This window comes from Apteryx rowi, unplaced genomic scaffold (assembly GCF_003343035.1).
Source record: "Apteryx rowi isolate R43461 unplaced genomic scaffold, aptRow1 scaffold_14, whole genome shotgun sequence".
Lineage (NCBI taxonomy): Eukaryota > Metazoa > Chordata > Aves > Apterygiformes > Apterygidae > Apteryx > Apteryx rowi.
This window is the reverse complement of record NW_020447641.1, coordinates 2204507-2227459: the sequence shown is the minus strand read 5'-3', so window position 1 is coordinate 2227459 and position 22953 is coordinate 2204507. Positions and strand designations below refer to the sequence as shown.

Genomic DNA, 22953 nt, shown 5'->3' with positions numbered 1-22953 from the left:
TTAAAGAATGAAGCTAGAACAGAAATCAGCACACTAGTTAATGATCTATACTCGTGACCCTTCTCCCCTGTCACTCTAAACTGTCTATTTTATATTAAGTGGCTTCTTTTCTCATTTGTAGCAGTCCAAAAGTCTTCCCTTGAAAAGGCTCTTGCATGGTTGCTTAGTTACGGCATTGTACACTTGTTACGCATTTCACCTTCTGAATAATAATCAGGTGAATTTTAGGAGTTTCCCATTTGTTAATAAGCACCGAGGAGCAATGCAGAAATATAATGGAAAATGAAACATGGGGAAATCACTTGGCTAAGAAGGTTATTCTTTTTTGAGTTGTGTTTATGCATTTTCCAATCAAGATGCCTGCTTTTAATCTCTACCAGGTAAAATTTTACAACAGGCAGTGGATTCTGGTGATACTGAAGAGAAATTCTTGTTTTGATTTCAGTGAGGAAGTTCTTTCTGGTTGTAGTCTGTGAATGTACAAAGAGACACAAGGTTTTAACCTTGCTACTTCCGCAGTGACTCCCTGCTCATGTTTTGATGTATACTTCATGACTGAACACGGTCTCACTACTTATCTCTTAGAGATAATCTCCAACTTCCAAACACATTGACTTGCGATATTATACAAGGTTGTTTTAGATGAAAGTATGACTAGCACCCCTGTTGATAATGATAAGAGAGGTCATTCTTTGTAGCAAATAAAATTCCATGCAGCCAGTGGGAATGTGATAAAAAGATACATTTAAGATTTTGTCTCATATAATCATCTCCTCTTCCTCCCTCCGCCATCTCTGCAGCGTTGTGGCTGCAGGCTGTTTTCTCTAGTCCAGTTGTGTGCTGCTTAAGGGAAGGTATTTTGAGCTATAGTAATAATTACTCTAGGAAATCAAAGGCTGATTGTCTCAATTATTGCTGGACAGACGGATGGAAGATTTAAGTCCTGAGGCCAATTAAAAGATTACTGTTAAAGCAGTTCTGCTAGGTTTGCTGAAGCTGGTAACTCTTGGGCATGCGAAGCTCTTGCATTGTTCTGTACTTAATTTCTTATTTGGGTGGAAGTGTAGAATATTGTTGCTTTACAAAATACTGTCCCCTCTCAGAATACAGAAGGTTAAATGAAATGTATTCCAGACCAATTAAAACCCAAACCCATTCTTTGCATAATCCGGATCCACCTCTCAAGAATGCACTTTGAGAATTATTCTCTGACAAGCTGGAGACAAACATGCTGTTTCTTGAACAGAATGTTTCAGTCGTGCACAGTTGTTTTTTGTTTTTTCTTAAATGGTATTTAAGAAAATTTAATAAACGCTATTTAGAGATGTGTGAAAAGAATCCTAATTGCCAGCATTCTGTTGCTATTATTTGTGCTTTGTAAAGCAAGTAATCGACACACTTCATCTTCTGCTAAGTATGTGAATTGACACTTAAAATATTACTTTGATAGTTTAAATGATAGGTACCCATAGTGGGGGATCCGGTCACACAGTGTAAACATTATTAGTGAGTTTTTGATGAAGTGGTTCTAATGTTTGAAAAATAAGGGAATCTTTGTGGGGATAGGGGTTTGTTCTTTAAATAACTGGTTTATTAATTTGAGTAGTAGAAGACCTCTTTTTAAATACTGCTTATGGTTTTAAAAAATATACTGCAACTGAGATGCATCACCTCTGTAATCCCAAGGAGCACAAAGGTTGAGGGGTGAGCAATGTGAGAAAAAACCTACATCTTACCTGTTTTTCTTTCATATGGAAAAAGATCCTTTATTTGCTATAAAACAATATATTATCTCAGGGAAAGCAGAGGAACACTAGTAGAGCTTTAATTTCAATTTTTCTGCTTCATGGAAGAAACTGACAATTTTGAAAGTTGCTAGAATACCCCCCCCCCAATTGAAGATATGATCTTCCCTATACTAAAAACAGAAGGAGAATTATGGATTTTTTTTTCAAGACTGACAACATGTGTCTTCTTGAATATCAAGAATTTTAAAAGACTTCTTTATTACTGTCAGAAAAATAATATTTATTGTAAGGGCAGAGTGTTGTGCAGAAAGAGATATATACTCAGAAAAACTTCTGCAAGCAAAGGTTGGCTCACAGGAAGATTTGAATGTGAAAAACTATTATAAATTGTTTTTTCTCTCTCTTTTCCTGTCGTGATTGTAAAACTATGTGACTTTATTTCATTTTCATTACAGGATCTTCACCATATAATTACCAGGGTAATATAGAGTGGTATTTGTAGCAGTGTATATATAGCTGCAAATATTTTGCAGTTGTTTTTGTAAGCAGTGTACGCCTGTATTATCTGTACTCTAGGGTAAAGTAGGTTATATTGTTTATATGTTTCATGAGGTGTTGTTTCTGCATGGTATGATAAATTCCTCTCTGTGGTCTCGGAAATAAATTTGGGCTCTGATATTCTGTAAAGTGCTGGAGGTGGGCCCATGGCTCCTCTTGCAGAGATTTGCTTAGTTTCTGAAAACCTGCTATTTGTAACACTGGTGGTAGTACAACATGTAACACTTTCCTTTTAAAGAGATGCTGTCTCCTATATTCTGGAAGCCTGCTTCTTGAAGATTTGGATGTATTGTAGTTAAAACCATTGATGTGAATGTATACTCAAAGCTTAAACCAGGCATGGAGTTTTGCGCTCATGGGTACAGCATGGGTGCTATATATACGTCACACAAAGTGATCGTATGTTTGCATTTTTCTTGACTGCTAGTTTATTGTGCATGCTTAAGAAGAAATTTAAATAAATGAGATGACTCATTATTTTATGTTTAGCCACTGTGCAATAGAGACTTCAAAATATTTACAAATATATTGTTCAAGTTCCAAGTGGCTTATAACTGTTGAAATGCCATAGTTCGCCTTGTGTTAACTTAGGAACCCTTGTAAGTTTACAGAGTGAATAGATTTGTTCCTTGAAGTCATTAAAAATAAACTATTTGTTAATGCAGTTTGCTGTGTGTATGTCTTCTGAGAGGAGACTTTAAAATAGCATCCTGTTTTTTCTTCTTCCTTAATAGAAATCTGGTTAAGAAGTACTGTCCTAAACGTTCACCCAAAGATGAGGAGCCCAGGTAAAAATGTGCATTTCAAGTTCTGTGTATAAGAAACAAGGACTACAGTACCACAGTATACTTTTAACTGTGGTTTTCTGGAGTGTTTTTTTGTTTGTTTATTTGTTTTTAGAAAATTTTTAAGTGGATAAGACAACAAAAGTATGAAGTAAAGAATTCTACTTGGCTTTTTATAGTTCTGTCATAATTCTTAAGCATAAACAATCAGTTTACTTTAATTGAGCTGTTGCAAATTAAAGTTAGGTAGACAAAAGTTTGAACGTTTAGTATGCTATGTATGTTCCAGTATGATTTTTTTGTAGAAAAGCAATGATTTGTGCTTAGGTTCTAGTTTTTACTTAGTGTATTTTTTTTTTTTTCAGTGTATTTATATTGCAATAGGAATGTAGCTGTGCAGACCTGGAACTTGAGTGTATGCAAAATTGTCACGTTTTTGGCTAGAAGAACTTAGGCATCTTAAACTTCTGACTTGCTTTGATTCCAGAGACAAAATGAGTTTGAATGCCTACCTGTGAAGGAGCGATTTGCATTAAACAACTTCATGATTATTTATCAAAGAGAAGTGCTTATTTTGCTGTCCATATCCATTGCCATTTTTTATTTATTTAGAAAAACACTTTTTTTTTTTTTTTTTTTTTWKACATAAATAAAATGCTTATGAATGAAAGCATGTGGGCTGGACTTCAGGTTGCAGCCAGAGCACATGCTGTGCACAGAGTGCCTGCGAATCCACTCTAGGACTTCTGCTAGTTCTTTTGACTCTGTTCAAAGATCCTGGACCACAGGAAACAGGATTTCTAGTTCTAGGATGGCATTTGAATTCCAGAGAGCCAAGCCAATGGAGATGGCAGTATTCCGTAGTTAAAGAGAGAAAGATACATATTTTAATATGGTGCCTGTTTTTTTTTTTTTTTTTTCTTTCTTCCCTTCCACACATACTTTCTACCCTTTGCCCCTCCTCTTCCCCCCTTTTTAGTGCCAGCCATAGTGGCACCTTACTTCCAGCCAAGAGGTGGGCAGGCAAACAGGCAGCTGTCTCCAGAGCTGATAGCAAACTTGTTCTGTAGATCATCCATCGGGATGCATATGAGTGGTATGATTGGCATGTTCCACCCTCAAGACCACCAAGCACATCATCTCTGCAACAAGTTCAGCCTGCGAGCCTAGGGACGTATGTATCCGTTCCCAAGCTCAGGCCTCTCATTTGGCAGCTTAGGAGATACCACTATACAGCAGGGCTCTCCAGGTAGTATTCTTCTTCTTTCTTTTCCATCCACAAAAATCCATATTCTTATAAAAAGTATTTGAAGAAACATTGAACGTATAGTACATGCTAGGCTCAATGTAGGCTTTCCCAACTTGCATTTCTACTGTAATTCAATCAGCACTGAGATAAGGTTTATTGTAAAAAATACCTGATTTTACCATTGTATGTATTCTTGATTTAATTTAAAAAGAAAGTCCATTTTAAAAAACTTTTTCACTTTTTGTATATGTGTGTTTGTGTGTGTGTGCTTTCTGTCAGGTTTACCTCGTGTATAGCCTTTTTTAACATCCTTAATGAGTTGAATGACTATGCAGGACAACGAGAAGTAGTTGCAGAAGAAATGGGACACAGAGTGTATGGAGAGTTGATGAGATATTCTCATGATCTAAAAACTGAGAGAAAAATGGTAATTTCTGTATTTTAATTTGATAATAGGGTATCAAAATGGATATGTCTTTGAAAGAATTAATATTTTTGCCCAACTTCATGAACTTGGCAATAAGTAGGTTTTGTACACGTATCAAATGCATATTTAAAGAAAGTCTGATATTTTTATGTATTGGTTTGCTACAGTTATTAAAATCTGAGAATTAAGATCTTGGTAGATAGTGCTTATGAGTGCTTGCTTGTTTTCCAGTGTAATTTTTCATCTGTAGTACTGTTATTGCATGATTAGTGATTATCTTTCAAAAAAGAGTACTGATAACTTCCTGGAGCTATAGCACATCATAATGTGTGTAGATTAGAGCAGAAGCTTGATAAAGCTAGCAGTATTAAAAATATATGTAAATTAATCTTATTTGTGATGTTTTCAGCATCTTCAGGAAGGGCGAAAAGCTCAACAGTATCTGGACATGTGCTGGAAACAGATGGATAATGTGAGTTGTTTTTTTTTTCTATTCAACTTAACTATTGTCATCTTGACTACTTAGACAATAATGTTTAGATATATTATTGAATGACCAAATCAGACTTACTGATATCCAAAATACAGTCAAATATATTGTAGTTCACTGCATAAAAAAACCTCACTGTAAACAGCTATTCTGTGTGATAAAAACCCCTCACTGTAAACAGCTATTCTGTGTGTGACTGAAGCCCTGGCTTTTATCTAGTGTGGAGGAACCAGTTTTTAACACGGGTGCAGACTTCTCTGGTTGCTTCTCAGTAGGCTATTTTTTGCTTAGAGAGTAATTACTAGTCACTATTCATTTACAAGAAGATGAAATACAAATCAAGTCACTGTATTAGACTTGAATTTGAGGGCTTGTTTCAAGAATGGCACTATAGACTATTATCCTTCCAGGAGATGGAATTACATTTTTACAGAGAAATGCAGAAAGTTCTCTAGAACTGACCATAAGCTGCTTTTCTTGGAAGCAATACTACTTAAGGTGGGGAAAATATAAAACTTGCCATGTGTGTTCAGATGCATTCTGATACTCTGTTGTTTCTCTGTCTTTCAAATTTATTGTATCTTTGATCTAGATTATTGTGAAGCAAAATTGGAGAGATGAATTTCTGTTATGTTGCTGTAGACCCAGATAAGCGATGTTCAGCATCATGTCAAGAGTTTAATCCACGGTCAAATGGCCACAGTAGAAGCAGATGCGGTAGTTCAAGATGCTTTCACCCCCCAGCAAGATAATTCCCAGAGTTCACCTCAAGCAATCAGTTGTTGTGTGTGCTATATTTATTTGAGTGCAAAGTCAATCTTGTAAATTCACACAGCCTTAAAGGGACACTTTAACCTAAATTACCCGACTCTGCACTGAAGCAGAAGTACTCCCAGTCTCTGTTAACTGTTCGTCTGTGGAGATGCTAATTTCTTGAGCCACAACAGCCTTTCCTGCAGCAATTGTCTTGACAACAGCCAGATGTATTGAACATCAGAATACTGCTCTCGTCTCTGCTGTTCAGAGCTACTCCAGTTAATATGAATGCTGGTGGTAATGGCTGGATATGCTAAGATCTCAGGATGTAGATGAATCTTTCTGACTATCTTCAAAATAATTTAGTTGAATTTATTCAACTAAAATTGAGCCCTGAAGAAGTTAACTTTCAAACTTTACTAATACGAGTCCAGATTTCTATTTTCTTCCCCTTACCTTTCTTTTAGGTTATTGAAGTCTGGCTAAAAAGTGGACCTGCCTGTTTTTAATTAACTGCAGTTGTCTGTAATAGGATATTTTGTATTTTGATCAGTTGATATTTTATAGCCTAATTACAATTGTTTCCTTGCTGGTACTTGAAGGAAATAGATAGGTTTTAAATAAATATGTCGAATATTTTTGTTGAATATGTTGAAAATTTTGGAGACCTAATTGCACGCCCTTACAAGAGCAGTGTATTTACTTAAACAAAGGTACTTAGTGAAGTGTCTTTACTTAAATAAAAGTGTACTTAATGAATTTAAGATCTTTATTTAAATGGAAGCTTTGATCATTAGAATTCAACGTTACTGTATGAAATCAAAATAGGATAGTGGCTGCTGATGCAGTAAGTCTGTGTTTCTTGTAGAGCAAAAAAAAATTTGAGAGAGAATGCAGAGAGGCAGAGAAGGCACAGCAAAGCTATGAAAGATTGGACAATGACACTAATGCGACAAAGGCTGATGTTGAGAAGGTAAGAGTGGTGCCATCTCTTTCTTTCCTTTCCCTTAGCTATAAAAATATTTTATTTGCATGTTTATCATCAGCAGTACTGGAACAGCATTCTTTGAGTGTATAAAATCATTTATTATATGCATATGCTTGCTGCTTATGGGCAAAATCAAAGTTACTGTAAAATGTAAGATAGTGCAGAAAGGGAGTATGCTTCTTCATTATTCTCAAGATGATACCAAGTGGGTTATCTTCCTTCAGCAGGCAGGCTTACTGCTATCTTGTATCTTGTGGTGTATATTTAGTCTAGTTCAGTCACTTCTGTATCTTTTTTTGGATATGTATTTAAGACTTTTCTAGGGGAGCTAAAATGATCATTGCTTTCTCTGTATACAGCACAGTAGGTCTGTAGGCTGTCGGTATAAATTAAGGCTCACATTCTTTTTCAATTGTAAGAAGTGTATCAGCTTCAGTGATTATTGTGATTAGTGTTTTTACATAGTTGGTGGTAAAATAGATTAAAACAAAGCTATATATCTTTGAAAAGCACAAGACATGTTTGAACTGTTAACACTTTCCTACTAGGCTAAGCAACAGTTAAACCTGCGCACACACATGGCTGATGAAAACAAAAATGAATACGCTGCACAGCTACAGAATTTTAATGGGGAACAACACAAACACTACTACATTGTCATTCCTCAAATTTATAAGGTAAAATAATACTTAAGTATGTCTGAACTACTTTTGAGGAGGAAATAGATTTTAAAGCTTCAAACTTTATTTTTAGAATTTTAGTAGATAATTTTCTTAGGAAATTAGCATAATCTGATGCAGTCTGCCATTTGTCAGATGAGTTCTATTGCTTGCAGTAATTATGCTTAGACTTGCAATGAAAACATTCTGTTGCACATTCTATGAAAATTTTATATTTTGTAGACTGCTTAAATAATACTGAAGAAGTATGGTAAAATAAAAATTTGAGAGATCTGACTGAGCAGATGTTTAAAATAATTATTCTGATAAGTTTTGATCATTAACTCTTTGTTTTCTTTAAAATGCCTTGACTCTGGTAGAGATGAAGGAAAACATAGCTAGTGGAGACTATGTGGTATAGTGGATCCTGTGTACAGGTGCATATCGGGTAGATTTGGAGGCAGAGGGCTCCTCTCCTCCCCCCAGTTGATTGGATAAGGCCATTTCCGTCTGTGTTGCTGGACTACTATTGCATCATAACATTACTAGCAGTCCACTGCAATCTCTAAAATAATATAAAAGTAAAAAGTGAAAGTAAGTCAAGACTTTGCATCTGAAAAGGAAATTTCTCAAGGTGCTTTGCATATCTGCTAAGAAAAAAAATGTTTTCAAAAATGAGATTTTGCAAAACTAGTTTAAAGCAAAGTAAGTGAGGAGCATTAGCAGAGGAAGTCTTCAGAAGTCTAGTGGTATGTATGTTCAGGCATTTGGGAGAACGCTGTGACTGCAGAATTTGATTCTGAGAATCAGAGTGAGGAAATGGAAGAAAAATGAGTGTTGACTTCATTAAAAGTGTTTCAAGTAGAGAATGCTTGATATTTTCCAGAAACACAGGGGAGATCCTATTTTAAACAATTATTTATTTGATGGTCCAGGATTCACAGGAGGAAATTGTCCTGCCTTATTAAAGAAGTTTTTAATATTTTAACTGGTAAGCAGTGCTTCAGTAGATCTGACATTAGCAGACTAATGGAGGAATTGCAGCCAACTCCCAGGAGAAACAGTTCGATCATCTGTGTAGTTTGGAGTAGAGATTTGTTTTATTGCCTTTATTTCTCTAGGTTTAAAATCCATTATCACTGTGAGATATTACTTGTGTTTTCTGAAATCTTTAATAAGAGTGGAAAGGGCTTGTCCAACTTTTCCTTGGGGCTACTTTTTATTATTTCCTTTCAAGTGTTTGGTAACGTTATATGGGAAAACCGGGGGAGAGGGGGTTAGTATGACTTGGCTGTCACTTTGTCTCAGGCAGACAAAATCAGATGCTCTTTGAGACATCTGCTTCTGCTAGAGTAGATATAGGAAAGATCTAAGTTCTTATGTCATTTTGATAATCAGTTGATAATATGTATTGTTATTTTTTGTTTTCTTTTTTTCACCTTCAGTTAGATAAAAGGTCCGGGGTTGTTATCTTAATGGTGTTTCACTTTGATTTGTTCTCTTTTAGTTGTGTTCCAGTAGACTTTTGTTACAAATCTTATGTAATGGTAATCTTTTCTTTATTTTCTTGCACACTTCTAAAGGAAATGGTTTGTATTTCACATGAGACAGCATGTCTAAGTGGCACATAATTTTAATATTTGTAACCTTTCCTGTTTTTATTAATCATTAGTATTTATTGGAAAGCATAAAAATAAAAGCAAAGTTAAAGAAAATGAGACTGCAGATTTATTACCAGAGAGAAATTGTTTGGAAGTGAAAGGAGACAGTGAGGAGATGTAGAAATTAGCGGTATTTTTCTTCATTATAATTTTCATTTTTGCATGGAACAAATATTTGTAATTAAGTATGTGGCTGAAGACAGCATACACATCCTTTGAAAAGGAGGGGGAAAAAAAGTCCAGTCTCCAACATTTTCAATAATCAAAAAGTATTGACTTTTCATGATTACTGTTCTTTTTAAGTCTGTCTGAAATGACTTGATTTTTTAACTTAATTAGGTTCTGTTTTGTTAAGCAAATGAAAATACTGGGAAAGCACAGAGATTTTGTACTATACTGTGTGACCACCATAACTGCATCCATCAGGATCAGAAAAATATCAGTAAATAAAAACTTTATTTTATTTTGCTTTATGCTTGCAGCAACTTCAAGAAATGGATGAAAGAAGGACTATCAAACTTAGTGAATGTTACAAAGGTTTTGCTGACTCTGAGCGCAAGGTTATTCCTATCATCTCTAAATGTTTAGAAGGAATGATTCTTGCAGCAAAATCAGTTGATGAACATAGAGTAAGTAAAGTTGAGCCACTTTTTAAGTGTGTGTGAGCAAGTTAAATGATACTGAAACTGTGGAATGGGGAGGAGGGGAGAGACTGATTTATCCTGTCCATTTATCTTTTTGTAGCTGAATATTTACCTGCCTTAAAGGTGTTGTGACTTCAATATTTAGCCTAAATGGTCACTTCCATTTTGGTGTCAGTTCTCTTTACATTTCATTGCTTTCTCGTGATCTCAGGTTCACTGATGCTTCCTCACTGTATATGATTTTGGACACTTTATTTTGGTTATCCTGAAACATTCTAGATACTAACATGGTTGTTACCTTCTCCAGTATATAGCATTGAATCATTTAAGGATGTTCAGTTAACAAAGTATCATTCTATTTCATTCTCTTTGCTGCTATTCACTGGGGAGCACACTTATGTCTTTCTCATTCCTTCTAATAAGAGTTCTTCCCTGTTATATCTTATTAAATCTAGTTTCTTGGTGTTATTTTCAACTAATTTCAGTGCTAATTCTGAAGGGTTGTAAGATGGAGTAATAGTTTGGCCCTAAAGGGTGTCCTATTTTAAATCTGTGATGAGCTGTGGGGAGTATTTGTTGGGTTCTGAATAGCAGGATATGCTTTGATTTACACGCTTGGTAACACTGCTGAGAAAAAAACCCAAATGTTAGCTTAAATTGATGTATTCAAAAGCGTGCATTTCATGCTCTCTCTCATTTTCCCATCTGTGTATTTCAGTACTTAAAGGGAGAATTTATGTCTCAATTTCTCTCTTCATATCTGGATGTCTTTGCTTGTTTTTAAACTCCTAATGTCCTATGTTTAGGACTCTCAACTAGTGATAGACTGCTTCAAATCTGGTTTTGAACCTCCTGGAGATTTCCCATTTGAAGATTATAGTCAGAATATTTACAGAACTATCTCTGATGGAACGATCAGTACACCAAAGCAGGAAGGAATGAGAATTGATCCAAAAACTACAGTGGGCAAGGCTAAAGGAAAGTTGTGGCTATTCGGAAAGAAGCCGAAGGTAACAATTATGAAATTACTATTCAGAAAATAAAAATGTGAAGGTTTGGAGTGCATGGAAGTGGCAATTATTTATTTTAAAATAACTTTCCCCTTGCCCGTCACTTTCTTTTTAAAGATGTACAAAGAGATCTGAAGGTTTGAGTGAAGTTTGGGTATCTATAGAAAAAATCAAGAATAACAAATTTTGCTTTTACAGAAGTTCTCATTGGGGAAGTTTTGCAATTTTTCTTCTACTGATTTGTGTCCTGGAATTTTTAAATACTTATTTGATATTCTACATAGTTTTAAACAGTGTAAATAAAAATAACTTCCCATTTCTGTAACATTTCTAAGTTGCTGTAAAGACTTTCTGCCCTTCCATAGAAAAAGTATTAATCTAGAATGTAATATAAGCAGAAAAGATTGGGGGGTTTTATGCTTTAGAATCAAGTGGACTTCAGATCTCTCATATATTAAGAAAAGGAAACTCTTTAAATGTCACTTTTTTTAGATGTTTATATATAGGAGTATAATGTAGATTATTATGCTTGCACCTTTTTTAATTTTTAATATCTCATTGGTAAAACGAACTGTTGAAGCTCCATACAGGTAAATCTTCTAAATGAAATGTTACTATGAAATAGATTTAAAAAAAATTATACTAAAAAAAAAATTAAAGCAGAGAAATTGCTTCGTTCTTGTATAATTATTTTAGTTTCAAGTGACACTTTCTGTGCAAGGTGTCTTCATGAGTCAACAAAAAAATTTATTAATACAAACTAGCTATATAAATGAATAATTTTATATATATATTTAAATTTTATATTAGGCCTTTATTTAGTGTTAAAGCATATCAGTGAGTCATTTTAATGATACCCACAAATTTCAGTGAGGCTTCTGCCTGGTGAAATTAAAATCATTTATTATAGCAAACTATTCTTAGGCCTTTTTTAGTGATAGGATTTATTTTCCCATTGCTAGTATTCCAAGCAAGCAGATCTTCTCTACAGAAAGAAAGGATATATCTGATTCTTTATTCCCTCTTCAGTGTATTATGTAACTGCAGCTGTGTGTTAGCAATGAAAACTGATTATTTACTTTTCATCCAGTATAATTATTAACTATAGTTTATCAGTGCAACATATTAGCATGTTTTATTGTATCTGGCTGCAGAGATAGGTGAGATTCAGCTTGTTCTGAAATGAGAAGATCATTACCAGTTTGAAAATAAGACATCTTTGTAAGAAGATGTCCTCCCTTCTGTGGACAGTGAAGCTGTGAAAATCTACATCAGTTTACAATCTGGACCTTGGCACTTACTGTAATTACAAGAAATTCTTTAGTGTGTTGACTACTGAAGAAAGCTGACAGGATTTTCGCCCCTCCACTCTTTTCTCCCTGGTTTGTTCACGTTGTATGTTGCATTTGGATAGTCAGCATTTACTGTTTCCTATATGGAATCACAGATATACATATGTATGTACATACATACATGCATTTCTACCTTAAGTACCTAAGGGAAATGGAAGATTACATCCATTTTCTCATCTCTTTGGGAGAAATGAGGGGAGGAAAAAAAAAAACAAACCTTTACAAATCAGCAGCCGGGAGCAGAATACTTGTCATGATATATATCTATTTTTAACTTCAAATATCATTTAAATAACTTGATAGCTAAGAAAGTGGATATTCTTATATTAGCTAATATAAAAATATGCTGGTTTATTGTAGCTGGGGTATTCATGGTGGCATTTGGGCCTTGATTTAGCTGAAACTCTGACTGGGCTTGACTTCAAGATACACTATTTACCTATTTTTAATATGGTCAAAGACAGAAGAGTATTTTGGAAGGGGAATGAGTCATGCAGCAGAAAAATAGTAGGGAAGAAACATTCAAATGGAAAATTAGCAGAGGTATGAGAGAGGAAAAAAAAAAGAGGGAAGCAATTTAAAACAAGTGGAGGAAGTTCTAGTGGCTATGATCATGAAAGCCATGCAGCCATTCTAACAGTCCAGTTTGACTATTGAAATTGAATCTACTTTTTATTTTAGTCATTCTCCATAGATGTACTTAATGTTTCTATTTGTAGCTTACCTGTCCAGATGCATTGAAAAAAAACAGATATGTAGGAAGAAAAAGCAAGCAGGAGTGCAGAGGCTTCCAGAATGACTGTAACTAAAGTTGGAAAAAGCAGAACTTCCTGCTTTAAGAAAAGAGACAGGCAGCTTTGGTATTTTTAGGATTTTGCAGAAGTTGGGTCTAAAGCTTTCTTGGATATTCCTTCATTCTCTGCACCAACCTGTGACTCTCAAGATTAATTCATGACAGAAACTGGTTAAAACCAATACAGTTCTAGTGTAAATGTGTTTGTGGAACATGTTACAGACTGTTTCTGTGTTGGATGGAAATTTTGTTCTTGTAAGACAGAATTTTCATTTTAAAATCACTCTGAACATTTGGCTTATTTATTGCTTTCTTTATTTCCGTATTAGCCACAGTCCCCACCCCTAACCCCTACTAGTTTATACACATCCAGTACTCCTAATGGGTCCCAGTATCCCATATTCTCCATTGAACCAGTGCATTATTGCATGAGTGACATAAAAACAGGGAAGCCCAGAATTCCTTCTTTCAGAAGCCTCAAAAGAGGGGTAAGTTTGATAACAAGTTGAAATGCATGATGGGCTATGAGCAGTGTGTTTGTGACGTGGCTTTTCTAATGCTCTTCACCCTCATTATAAGGCTTACTCTGTTAAAACACTCTGCTATAAGGTCACTTTTAGGATACTTTGTTTCACATTATACAGATGTTTTGAACAGGTTAAAAAAAAAAAAAAAAAACTCTTTATAACATTCCAAATACTTATGCCCAAAAGAAAGGTGTTATAAAGAGGGTGCTCAGCATATGTATGATACCTTTTTTCATTGTTGTTCACATTCACAAATGTTTTCCTACCATCATGTAACACATTTCTGCAGTAATTTATCATTGGGTATATAGTCATCACAAAAAAATCTGACAGATCAGATGTCTTATTTGCTGACTTTTAATTGAAATAATAGTAGTTGGTTTTTGAGACATCAAACTAAGAAGGGAGAAATTTATTTCTCTTTTGTACATCAAATGCTGTAGTATATGGTGTTTGCAGATTTTGAAATACTATTTTAATGCATTTTGTGATTAATAGTTAAATTGTTCCTGTTTGCTCAAGGTTCTTTTGGATAAAATCATTTATAAATTTTTACCAAATGCCATTTTCTGAGATTTATCAATTCATTTACTAATTTATAGTGGTATATTCTGCAAATAGAATTTGTTCAAAAGACAATAAAAATGAAATGTTAAGTGGTTTCCTAGCAACATATATAGTACTAGTGATAAATATACTGGCAGTTTCCTGTTATGTCAGTGAAACACAGGCTGTCTGTTTATGTAAGTTTTATGATATTTATTGATCCACATAATGGGATAATTAGATGCATTTGATTATATATAATTCATGACTTTCTGATATTTGAAAACAAAATTGACTTGCTGTCTCAGTTGTGCATCAGCAATGACTGGCTACTGTTGATGAAATGGGGAGATCAAAGCACAACAATGTTGTACTGCAATAAAATTAATGTTTTAGAGGCTCCCTCACTGTCATTCTGAGTTATAATTGGTTACATTTAAAATCTGTTTATCTTTTACTCACATGGTGGCATGTTATTTCAGGCCCCCAGATATTTTGGGACCTACCCTTTCTACCACCACCATTTTTAGAAGATCTTTGTGGTCCTCTTAAGTATTTATGGTGGACAGATTCTTTCTGCCTCTCAATCACTTCTATCGTAATTTGCTTTGGTGATGAAGATAATGTTCCTTCTACTCAGTGAGGAACTGGATAAGGTAGATGTTGAAATAACACAGGTCTTGATTATGCCCCCTTTCTGTTGATCACTAAATGTATCAGCTCCTGGCTCATAAATCAAAGCCCAGTAGCATTACTAGTCCTAAAACTTCTTACTGAAGTAAAAGACCATCTCCTGATAGCTACAGAATGCCACTGGAAAATGAAAAAACATTTTCCTTTAATTTTGTATTTTTACAATTCACTGATCATATTGTTGAATGTAATATAAAGTGGTATTCTGTAATATTAACATAGATCATTAGTATCCTACAAATCTGGTTTAACTCAAAAATCCTACAATATCAAATACTTAATCTCTGTAAATCTTCAGGGTGAACATTTTAATTTTTTTCAATATTTTGAAATACCCCAATAGCATTTTAACATATACTACATTATCACATACTAAGTGCCTTTTCAACTTCCCTGTATACTGTAATTCTAATAGATTTTGTGTGTCACTGATTAGTTTTATCTTTTTAATGTATTTTGATTCAATGCTAGCTGCTAGTACATCATCCTGTGATTTTCACAGTTTTGTCCCTGCAAAACTTTGTCCAAGTGGTATTTATATGCATAACTATCAAGTAGCATTTTAATTTGCTTTGGTTTCTACTGAGATATATCCATGAGTTGGCATGAGATAAGGTGCACACTGGATATTTTGTTTTACCTGCCTTGTACAAAATTTCGGTTGAGACAGTTAAGATCACCAAACCGAACTCCCCTTGTTCTGTGCTTCATGCATCAGATTTTCCCCCTTTGGCTGTACAGATAAAGCAGCAAACGGTAATTCTAGTTACCAATGCATGCAAAAAAGTAATAGGCTATTTAAAAAAAAGTCTGAAGTGTAGCTATGCCTTGCTATTGTTAGTAATACTATTACATGCTTTTTGTTATTCTCTGAATCCTAACATTTCCAGATAGTGTTAGTGCTTATGAAGGGTCTTTGCTCAATGCCATTTGATACATAACTGGATATGTCATGAACAACATGTAAGATTTGCCTGTGTTTTCTTGGAAGACTCTCTCTAAAGGGAAAAAATAGTTTATAGCCATTTTATGTCCTTGGACTTTATTAGGGTTTCTACCAAGCTATCATTTGTGAAGGTGTTTCTCTTTCCTCATGTAGTTGCCTTTCTATGGCTAGAAATTCTGTGCGTGTGCCCCAATCAACAGTCATAGCAGTTGCTATAGGTCATAAACAGCCTGGTAGACACAAGTCCTTGCTATAGTAGTGGAAGCTTCATTCCTAATTGCTTGGTGTTTTGCTGGCAGGGCTTATCCAAAGTCATTGAAAATCTGGAAGATCTCCAGAATGCTGTGACTTGTCAAACCCAAGATATGACACCTGTCATCTCATTTGTTTTATTTGCTTTCTCTAAGAAGAAAGTTTTTACTCTTTGAACCCATTTATTTTTATCTAGACTAAAGTATTTTCAGGATAGCAGCAATGACCAAAATATGCTGTTTTTAAAAAATAAAATTATAAACCTTTATACTTGAAAGGGAAGATTTTTTTGTGTTTTGTTGTTGTTCTATTGAGATAATGAAATAAATATGTTTTAAAAATTATATTTGTAGAAGTGATGGTAGTGGATTGTTAGCTATAATTAACTAATTTTTTGCATATGGCTGACCAGTCTTTCTTTCATTGTCATCAAATTCTGCTCTTTTGTGCAATGTTGGCTGTGTGTTTGTTTCTTCTCTTACAATAGAAGATCTTATGCATATTATTCAAAATATTTAAGTTCAAAAGTAGTCTAATGAAATTGTGTTATAATTTCATAAGTTAAAATACCCATTATCATTTACTGTAATTTTTAAATCATCAATAATTCTCAATGCAGAAATGCATTTCAGATTCTTGTATTTTGCTGTTCTTGTTCTTATAGTAAAATGTATTTTTTACAAATTACAATTTGTATCTTTTAAATAATATTTTAAAGATACTTTCTTAGGCATTAATCATATTCTTAACTGGTGGTTGCATGTGAATAATTTCCCGTTTCTTTCTGTTTTCAAATGAACTGTGCAGTGGTCGGTGAAGATGGTAAGCCCGTGTGCTGATCTGTCTGCTGTACTTCTGCTAAGATAGCATGAAAGTAATCTTTTGAAAGTGTTTCCATATCATAACTGCTTTAAATCAGGTGCTGAAATACATCTTCAGATTTTCCACCTCATCACAGTCATCTTTTTAATGGTCTGTGCTTAATGTGAGATAATTAGACTTGTGATCTGGCTTCAACTAAATCTGTGATATTGGAGTTTTAGCATTGACCAGTATTCATGAGCTGGTCATGATGGAAATAGTGATTTCTCTTTGTCAGGAAAATTGTTAAAGCAGCATAAAATAGCTGTGTGAAAAGATTACGAAACTTGCGTAAAGGAGAAATATTGAATGCTGTAAAATTCAATCCTTTGAATTTAACCAAAAATTTGCAGGGGAGATGATCCTTCATGTTCAAGTATATTACAAAACTGTTATATTAGATGAAAAATACACCTTGATCAGTATTGTTGTTTTGCAGAGTAAATCAGTAAAATTCACAGTAAGAGCTCTGTTCTTCTGATTTTTACTGATTTTTACTCTGTTTTTAACTGACCTGTAAGGAGGAGTGATGAAACAGGATGTTACTGTCTTTTCTTGTTTTTGTAGTGTGTAAAAGGCAAGAAATGCTGCCCCCCCYCCCCCCCCCCCAAGAAAAAAGAACTGCTTCTGCTTTATATTGGAAACGTCAGATCTTGATTTCCTTTCTTGAACACTGTGACTAAAAAGGTAGTGAGATTATGATTTAATGAGTGCAAAAGAAACAAGTAGTTGAGGAGGAAGAAGATTTTTAGGAAGGGATACTTAAAACCTTGGAAACTGTAAAAATTACAACCATAGGCATATGAGCCTGTGGTTGCTTCTGCCAAAATCCTGACAGTCGAGTTTCTGTCAAGTTTCTTATTGACAGAAGAAATGCTGTCCAGTTCGGTTTACCTCTGTGGAGGGCTACTGTAATGGCTGGGGGTGTGTGTGGGGGTGTTCTTGTGCTTAAAACAACTTACTTAACTAGTAAGTATAATATAACTTTCTGTTACTATGTACCTTATTTCCTTCTTAAAAAGCACTGAGGATGTCTGTCACCTGACAGGAGGAATTTTCACAGCAAACTAGAAAGATATGTAAAAATCTCTTCACATGCTTTACACACCCAAGTCCATCCGTCCTGATTATTATGCTGACACGAGTTTGCACTTGTGTCAACAAGATGTCAACCTCTGCAGGTTTGGGCTCATAACAGTAGGTGGTCTTGAGCTTAAAAAAAAAAAAAAGTGTTTGAAAATTAGTGGCAATTTTTTTTCCTCCCTGAAACATTCTTTGTTACAATAAAAAAGGCAACTTGGAGTTATTAAGTAAGTTTTGATTTAGGGTAACAAATTAGGTCAAAATTTTGATGGTATAAAGGCATTCTCTGTACTCTATGAACTTTTTTCATTCTAGGTAAAATGTAACAGAACTTTCTAAGTCTAATTCAGATCCTTTTAATACGTTTTATAGTAAGACTGATGAACAACTGAAAGAGAACTATAATAATAATTTGGAATAGAGATCCAAATTACCAAATTGTAGCTTTTTGATTCTTTACCTGGACTGTGTTTTCTATGACTATTTGGATACAGTCCAAAAAAAAAAAAAAAAAGCAATCATATACATATTGCTTCTTAGATTTCTATTCTGACTGGAATTACTGTTCAGTAATTCTAAATCTGTCCTTTCTAAATCTACTTTAAGTGCAGTGGATGTAATAGGGAGGTTCATGGTTCAGCTTTTCAAACTAATTATTGTTTGGTCTACAAATTATTACTTACAAACCTGAGCCAACTGTGACAGAAGACAGTAAGAGTATCTTATTGGCTGAAGTTGTATTTACAAAGTAATTTAAAGCAAATAAAAATCATGTTTCAGACTGGTAGGTAATTTTGTTCAAAAGAGGGAATTTCAGTTGTGTATGGATTTTTTGTTTACTGCTTTTTCAGAATATTGAGGTTCAGTAAGTGAATATTGTAGTCATATTACAAAAAAAAATTAATTGATGTTTTGCTAAGAATGTTTCAGGGTTTTGTATCTTGCTGCATTGCAAATAACCAGATCTGTCCTGACAGACTAAATTTGTATGATCTATGCTGTGATTCCGTGAAACAAAAGAATTGAAGTCTTTTCTCATTTAGCTCAGTTGAAGTCATTCAAAATATATTCTGGCTAGTATGTAGACAAAATGACTTTATGCCATAGTGACTTGTAAATATTTTATTAATACTTTTTCTCATGTGGTTATTTTGACATATATTCAGATGGATAGACAACCCTTCTTCAAATCTCCTCATCTAACTGTAGCTACAATTGTGGCCCCCTCCCCCCCCCCCAAAAAAAAAAGTGGGAAGGGGATGAATGAATGACTACGATCTGACAGCAAGAACATATATTTATTCCTTTGTGGTCTTTTATAGATCTGTGTGTCAAGTAGAGTTGTTAAGAAGGCTCATCCTGCTTCCAGTGAACACTGTTCGTGTGTGGATATGTCAGTTCAACTCTCTAGGTATATGCATATTACTTGTTTAATAGTATTTATACTTGCAGGGCCCTGCTTTAGAAGACTTCAGCCACCTGCCTCCAGAGCAAAGACGCAAGAAACTGCAGCAGAGAATTGATGAACTCAACAGAGAACTACAGAAGGAAACAGACCAAAAGTGAGTGTATTTTTTGGAGTTCTGTCATGGTTCTCTTTATGTCTATGTCTTTTACAGTCCTCTGCTTGAGCCAATAGTGCTCAAAAGTTAAGAGAGAATGTGCTATCTCAGGCTGTCTATTATAAAGCATTTTTTGATCTATGTTTTATTGTAGGTAGATTCTGTTTTCATTGCCTCCTTCTGCTTCATTATAATACACATTGCGATCGTAATGTTGCATAGGAAATACTGGCTCTAAAAGTGAGTGTGCAGTAACTGAATATCAGTGTGTAGGTCTGTCGAGCAAGAGAGCTGCAACTTACTACATTAAAAAGAGCATTATGTAGAAAATTGCATATAACAAACTGGGAAACAGTACTGAAGCTGCATAGAGAAGAATCAACAACTGGATTCCTTGTGTGCTTGTGCAAGAGGCAAGAAAGGAAAGCAAAATGCTAAGGTGACAGAATGGAAAAGGATTTAGGAGTGGTGTGGGAGCTGTAGTTCCTCATGTCTGTGCTTAGTATCTAGGACCTCTAATTATAGGTCAGGATCTCACACGTGTAAACGTTTTTTTAGTTTTAATGAACCAGTAGAGGTGTATGCAATTTTTATAATTGTGGGGTTTTGTATGTTGTTAGAGATGCCCTCATCAAGATGAAGGATGTTTATGAAAAAAATCCCCAGATGGGTGATCCTAGCAGTTTGCAACCAAAACTAGCTGAGACCATGAGCAACATGGACCGTCTTCGGATGGAAATACACAAGAATGAGGTTAGAATCTAAAACAATTTCTTTGAAAATGTAAATGAATGTTAATACAGTAGTTTGCCTTATGAATTACAAATGTAGCAACCAGAAAAATACTTAAGAAGTTGTTCAATTTTCCATGGGGTGCCATATTTTCAGGTATGTTCCTCTAAAGATATAAACTCTTATTAAGTTCCTCATTAATCACTTATTCTGCAATTCACTTTAGCTATTAAAGATGTGATTTTTTTTTTTCTGTTACGTTCTTAATTCTAGTATGGAGTATAAGCTAAACAGAGGGGATAGTTTCATGCTTCATGTAAAAGAAGTATGAAACTTCAACATGTAAATGCAGTCTTTATATGGTTGTGTACTGAAAACTAAACTGTGTGCTGTAAGTATATTTGTAAAATGGATTTGCTGTCTTAGAATTAAGTTTTCTTTAACACCAATATTTGTCTTTTCTCTTCAAGGCTTGGCTGTCTGAAGTTGAAGGTAAAGTAGCAGCCAGAAGCGACAGGCGGCACAGCAGTGATATCAACCACCTTGTAACACAGGGCAGAGAGAGGTCACTATTCTATCTCTACTGCTTTTATGTCTTACGTTAGAATCAGTACTGCCCTTTGATTGTTAACAGTAGATGATGGTTGTTCCTTATCCTCTGAAAGTCTATGTCCTTCTAAAGGAAAATCTTACTGGTTCCAAATTCTAGGGTTTACCTCGTGTTGTCATGGGAACATAAAAAATTGTGAGTCTAACTGAAACACCCACTCATTAAATAGCAGAGCGTTTTAAAGCTATCTTATTCCATTGCATAAGGCTCACCAGTTATGCAGGTTTTGTAGATACAGGTATGTCAAATTTATGTTTTTTTTTCTTAGGAGAATTCAGTCCCAAGCCTGTCAGCTCAAAACTTTTTTAGAAAATCACCTCCAGCAGTAAATGTATGCAGTGCTAACAGGCATTCCCAGAGCAATATCCATGATCTATCCATCCTGCGATGCACGTATGTTCTGAGTTTTGGAGCTAAGAACTCTTCTGAGTCCTCATGTTCCAATTGTTGTGTTACAGCCCTGAAGGGAGTTACACAGATGATGCAAATCAGGAAGTTAGAGGCCCGCCACAGCAGCATGCACATCCAAATGAGTTTGATGATGAGTTTGAAGATGACGATCCATTACCAGCTATAGGACACTGCAAGGCAATATATCCTTTTGATGGTAAGGTTAACAACATATATTCTTCTCTGACTAAGGGTAACTTGACTAAAAGGCATGGATTATTTGTTACATGAAAGACAGGTAAAATGATTTTAAGTACATTAACTTTATAAGAAGTTGCTTATAAGATCAATGGAAATATTTTATAAATCAGTTAATTCATGGGCAGACTAGTACTTTTATGCTGTTGTGAGATAAATATTAGAAAGCACAGCTATTGGCAAATGCTCAGATTTACAAATGCGACCAGGTTTTTGTCTGCAAGCCTTTTTAACAATACATTTGCTTCCACAGATTTTTGATACTTCCTGTTTATATATAACCTGGAAGCTATGTCCTAGGAAAAAGATTACTTGAAATTCTGTTGTAACACTGAGACTTCTTTGCCTCTTGTTTTCCCAGGTCATAATGAAGGCACTCTAGCAATGAAAGAAGGGGAAATTTTGTACATTATTGAGGAGGACAAAGGAGATGGGTGGACAAGAGCTCGAAGACATAACGGAGAGGAAGGCTATGTGCCAACATCATATATAGATGTAACGCTAGAGAAAAACAGCAAAGGTGCAGTAACCTATATCTAACAGTAAAATGGCAGTTTTCAGCTGTACGTTCCCCAGGGAGATAGATAGTGGAAAAATAGTAAGTCGCACAGGTTCGTGGAAAGAATCAAGAGTATCAGAAGGCAGCAGTGGGCTGTTGTTTGCCATGTGAGCTTGCCATATTTTTTTTTCAGAGATGTCAGCATTAAATTAAGTACTTTATGTTGGTCTGTAATTTTGACCAGTGTCTTCTGCTTTATTTAACTGATCTAATGTTCCTGCTTTATGAAGTGCTAAATTTGATTCATCTATTAAACTGAAAAAGACCAGGATTCCTGCTTGTTCTAAGTAGTTGGTTTTACAAAGAACTGAAAAGTACTTTGTTTTAAAGACCTCTAAAATTTACTGTTCCCACTTTTATGACTTAAGCTATATGCTTAAAACAGAGGCTTTTTTCTAACTAACTGAATTCAGTTACTGAAAATTATTAATTTCCTTCCTTTGCAAATAGTTGGCAGCTTTCACCTCTTAAAGAGGAAAATGTTTTCTGATTCTGAAAGCTCAACAAAAACACTCAGGAAGAAGTATTACAATTAAAAAGGACAAAAAGTCCACTGACCTGCCTCTCTCCTTCCCTTCCAGTGGTTGTAACCTAGAATATTGTGTATTTGATGCAACTTCACTGTTTTAACTGTAGATACCTTAAAAAAAAAAAAAAAAAAAAAAAAAGACCACATGTAATGCTCATGTCTTACTGAATTTTAACCTCTCTCTGCTCCTGAAAAGGGACTGTTTTTAAATTCTTAATCTGTGCCTGTAAGCTAAGAGTCTTTGAATTGCATCGTGTTTGGGTTGAAATCAAGATCTAAAATGTA

General features: G+C 34.7%; 2 protein-coding genes across 12 annotated transcripts in view; one reads left to right on the top strand and one right to left on the bottom strand.

The window, feature by feature from the left end:
- The window catches only part of FNBP1L (formin binding protein 1 like), a 63896-nt gene that overhangs the window by 38492 nt on the left and 2451 nt on the right, over window positions 1-22953 (top strand). The window contains exons 3-16 of one of the 3 annotated variants that reach the window (XM_026057502.1): window positions 3041-3094; window positions 4620-4767; window positions 5177-5239; window positions 6882-6986; window positions 7550-7678; window positions 9804-9950; window positions 10772-10975; window positions 13450-13608; window positions 16892-16906; window positions 19481-19590; window positions 20211-20343; window positions 20793-20887; window positions 21391-21539; window positions 21942-22290. In XM_026057502.1, the coding sequence (XP_025913287.1) occupies window positions 3041-3094; window positions 4620-4767; window positions 5177-5239; window positions 6882-6986; window positions 7550-7678; window positions 9804-9950; window positions 10772-10975; window positions 13450-13608; window positions 16892-16906; window positions 19481-19590; window positions 20211-20343; window positions 20793-20887; window positions 21391-21539; window positions 21942-22120 (1690 nt within the window). In that variant the 3' untranslated portion in view covers window positions 22121-22290. Of the gene's footprint in view, window positions 1-3040; window positions 3095-4619; window positions 4768-5176; window positions 5240-6881; window positions 6987-7549; window positions 7679-9803; window positions 9951-10771; window positions 10976-13449; window positions 13609-16891; window positions 16907-19480; window positions 19591-20210; window positions 20344-20792; window positions 20888-21390; window positions 21540-21941; window positions 22648-22953 lie in introns of those variants that run through there. The other 2 variants (XM_026057501.1, XM_026057500.1) reach the window with 2 other exon arrangements.
- The window catches only part of BCAR3 (BCAR3, NSP family adaptor protein), a 121994-nt gene continuing 121708 nt past the window's right edge, over window positions 22668-22953 (bottom strand). For all 9 annotated transcript variants that reach the window (XM_026057489.1, XM_026057497.1, XM_026057498.1 and 6 more), the window contains one exon: window positions 22668-22779. In XM_026057489.1, coding sequence (XP_025913274.1) covers window positions 22672-22779 — 108 coding nt within the window. In that variant the 3' untranslated portion in view covers window positions 22668-22671. The remainder of the gene's footprint in view (window positions 22780-22953) is intronic.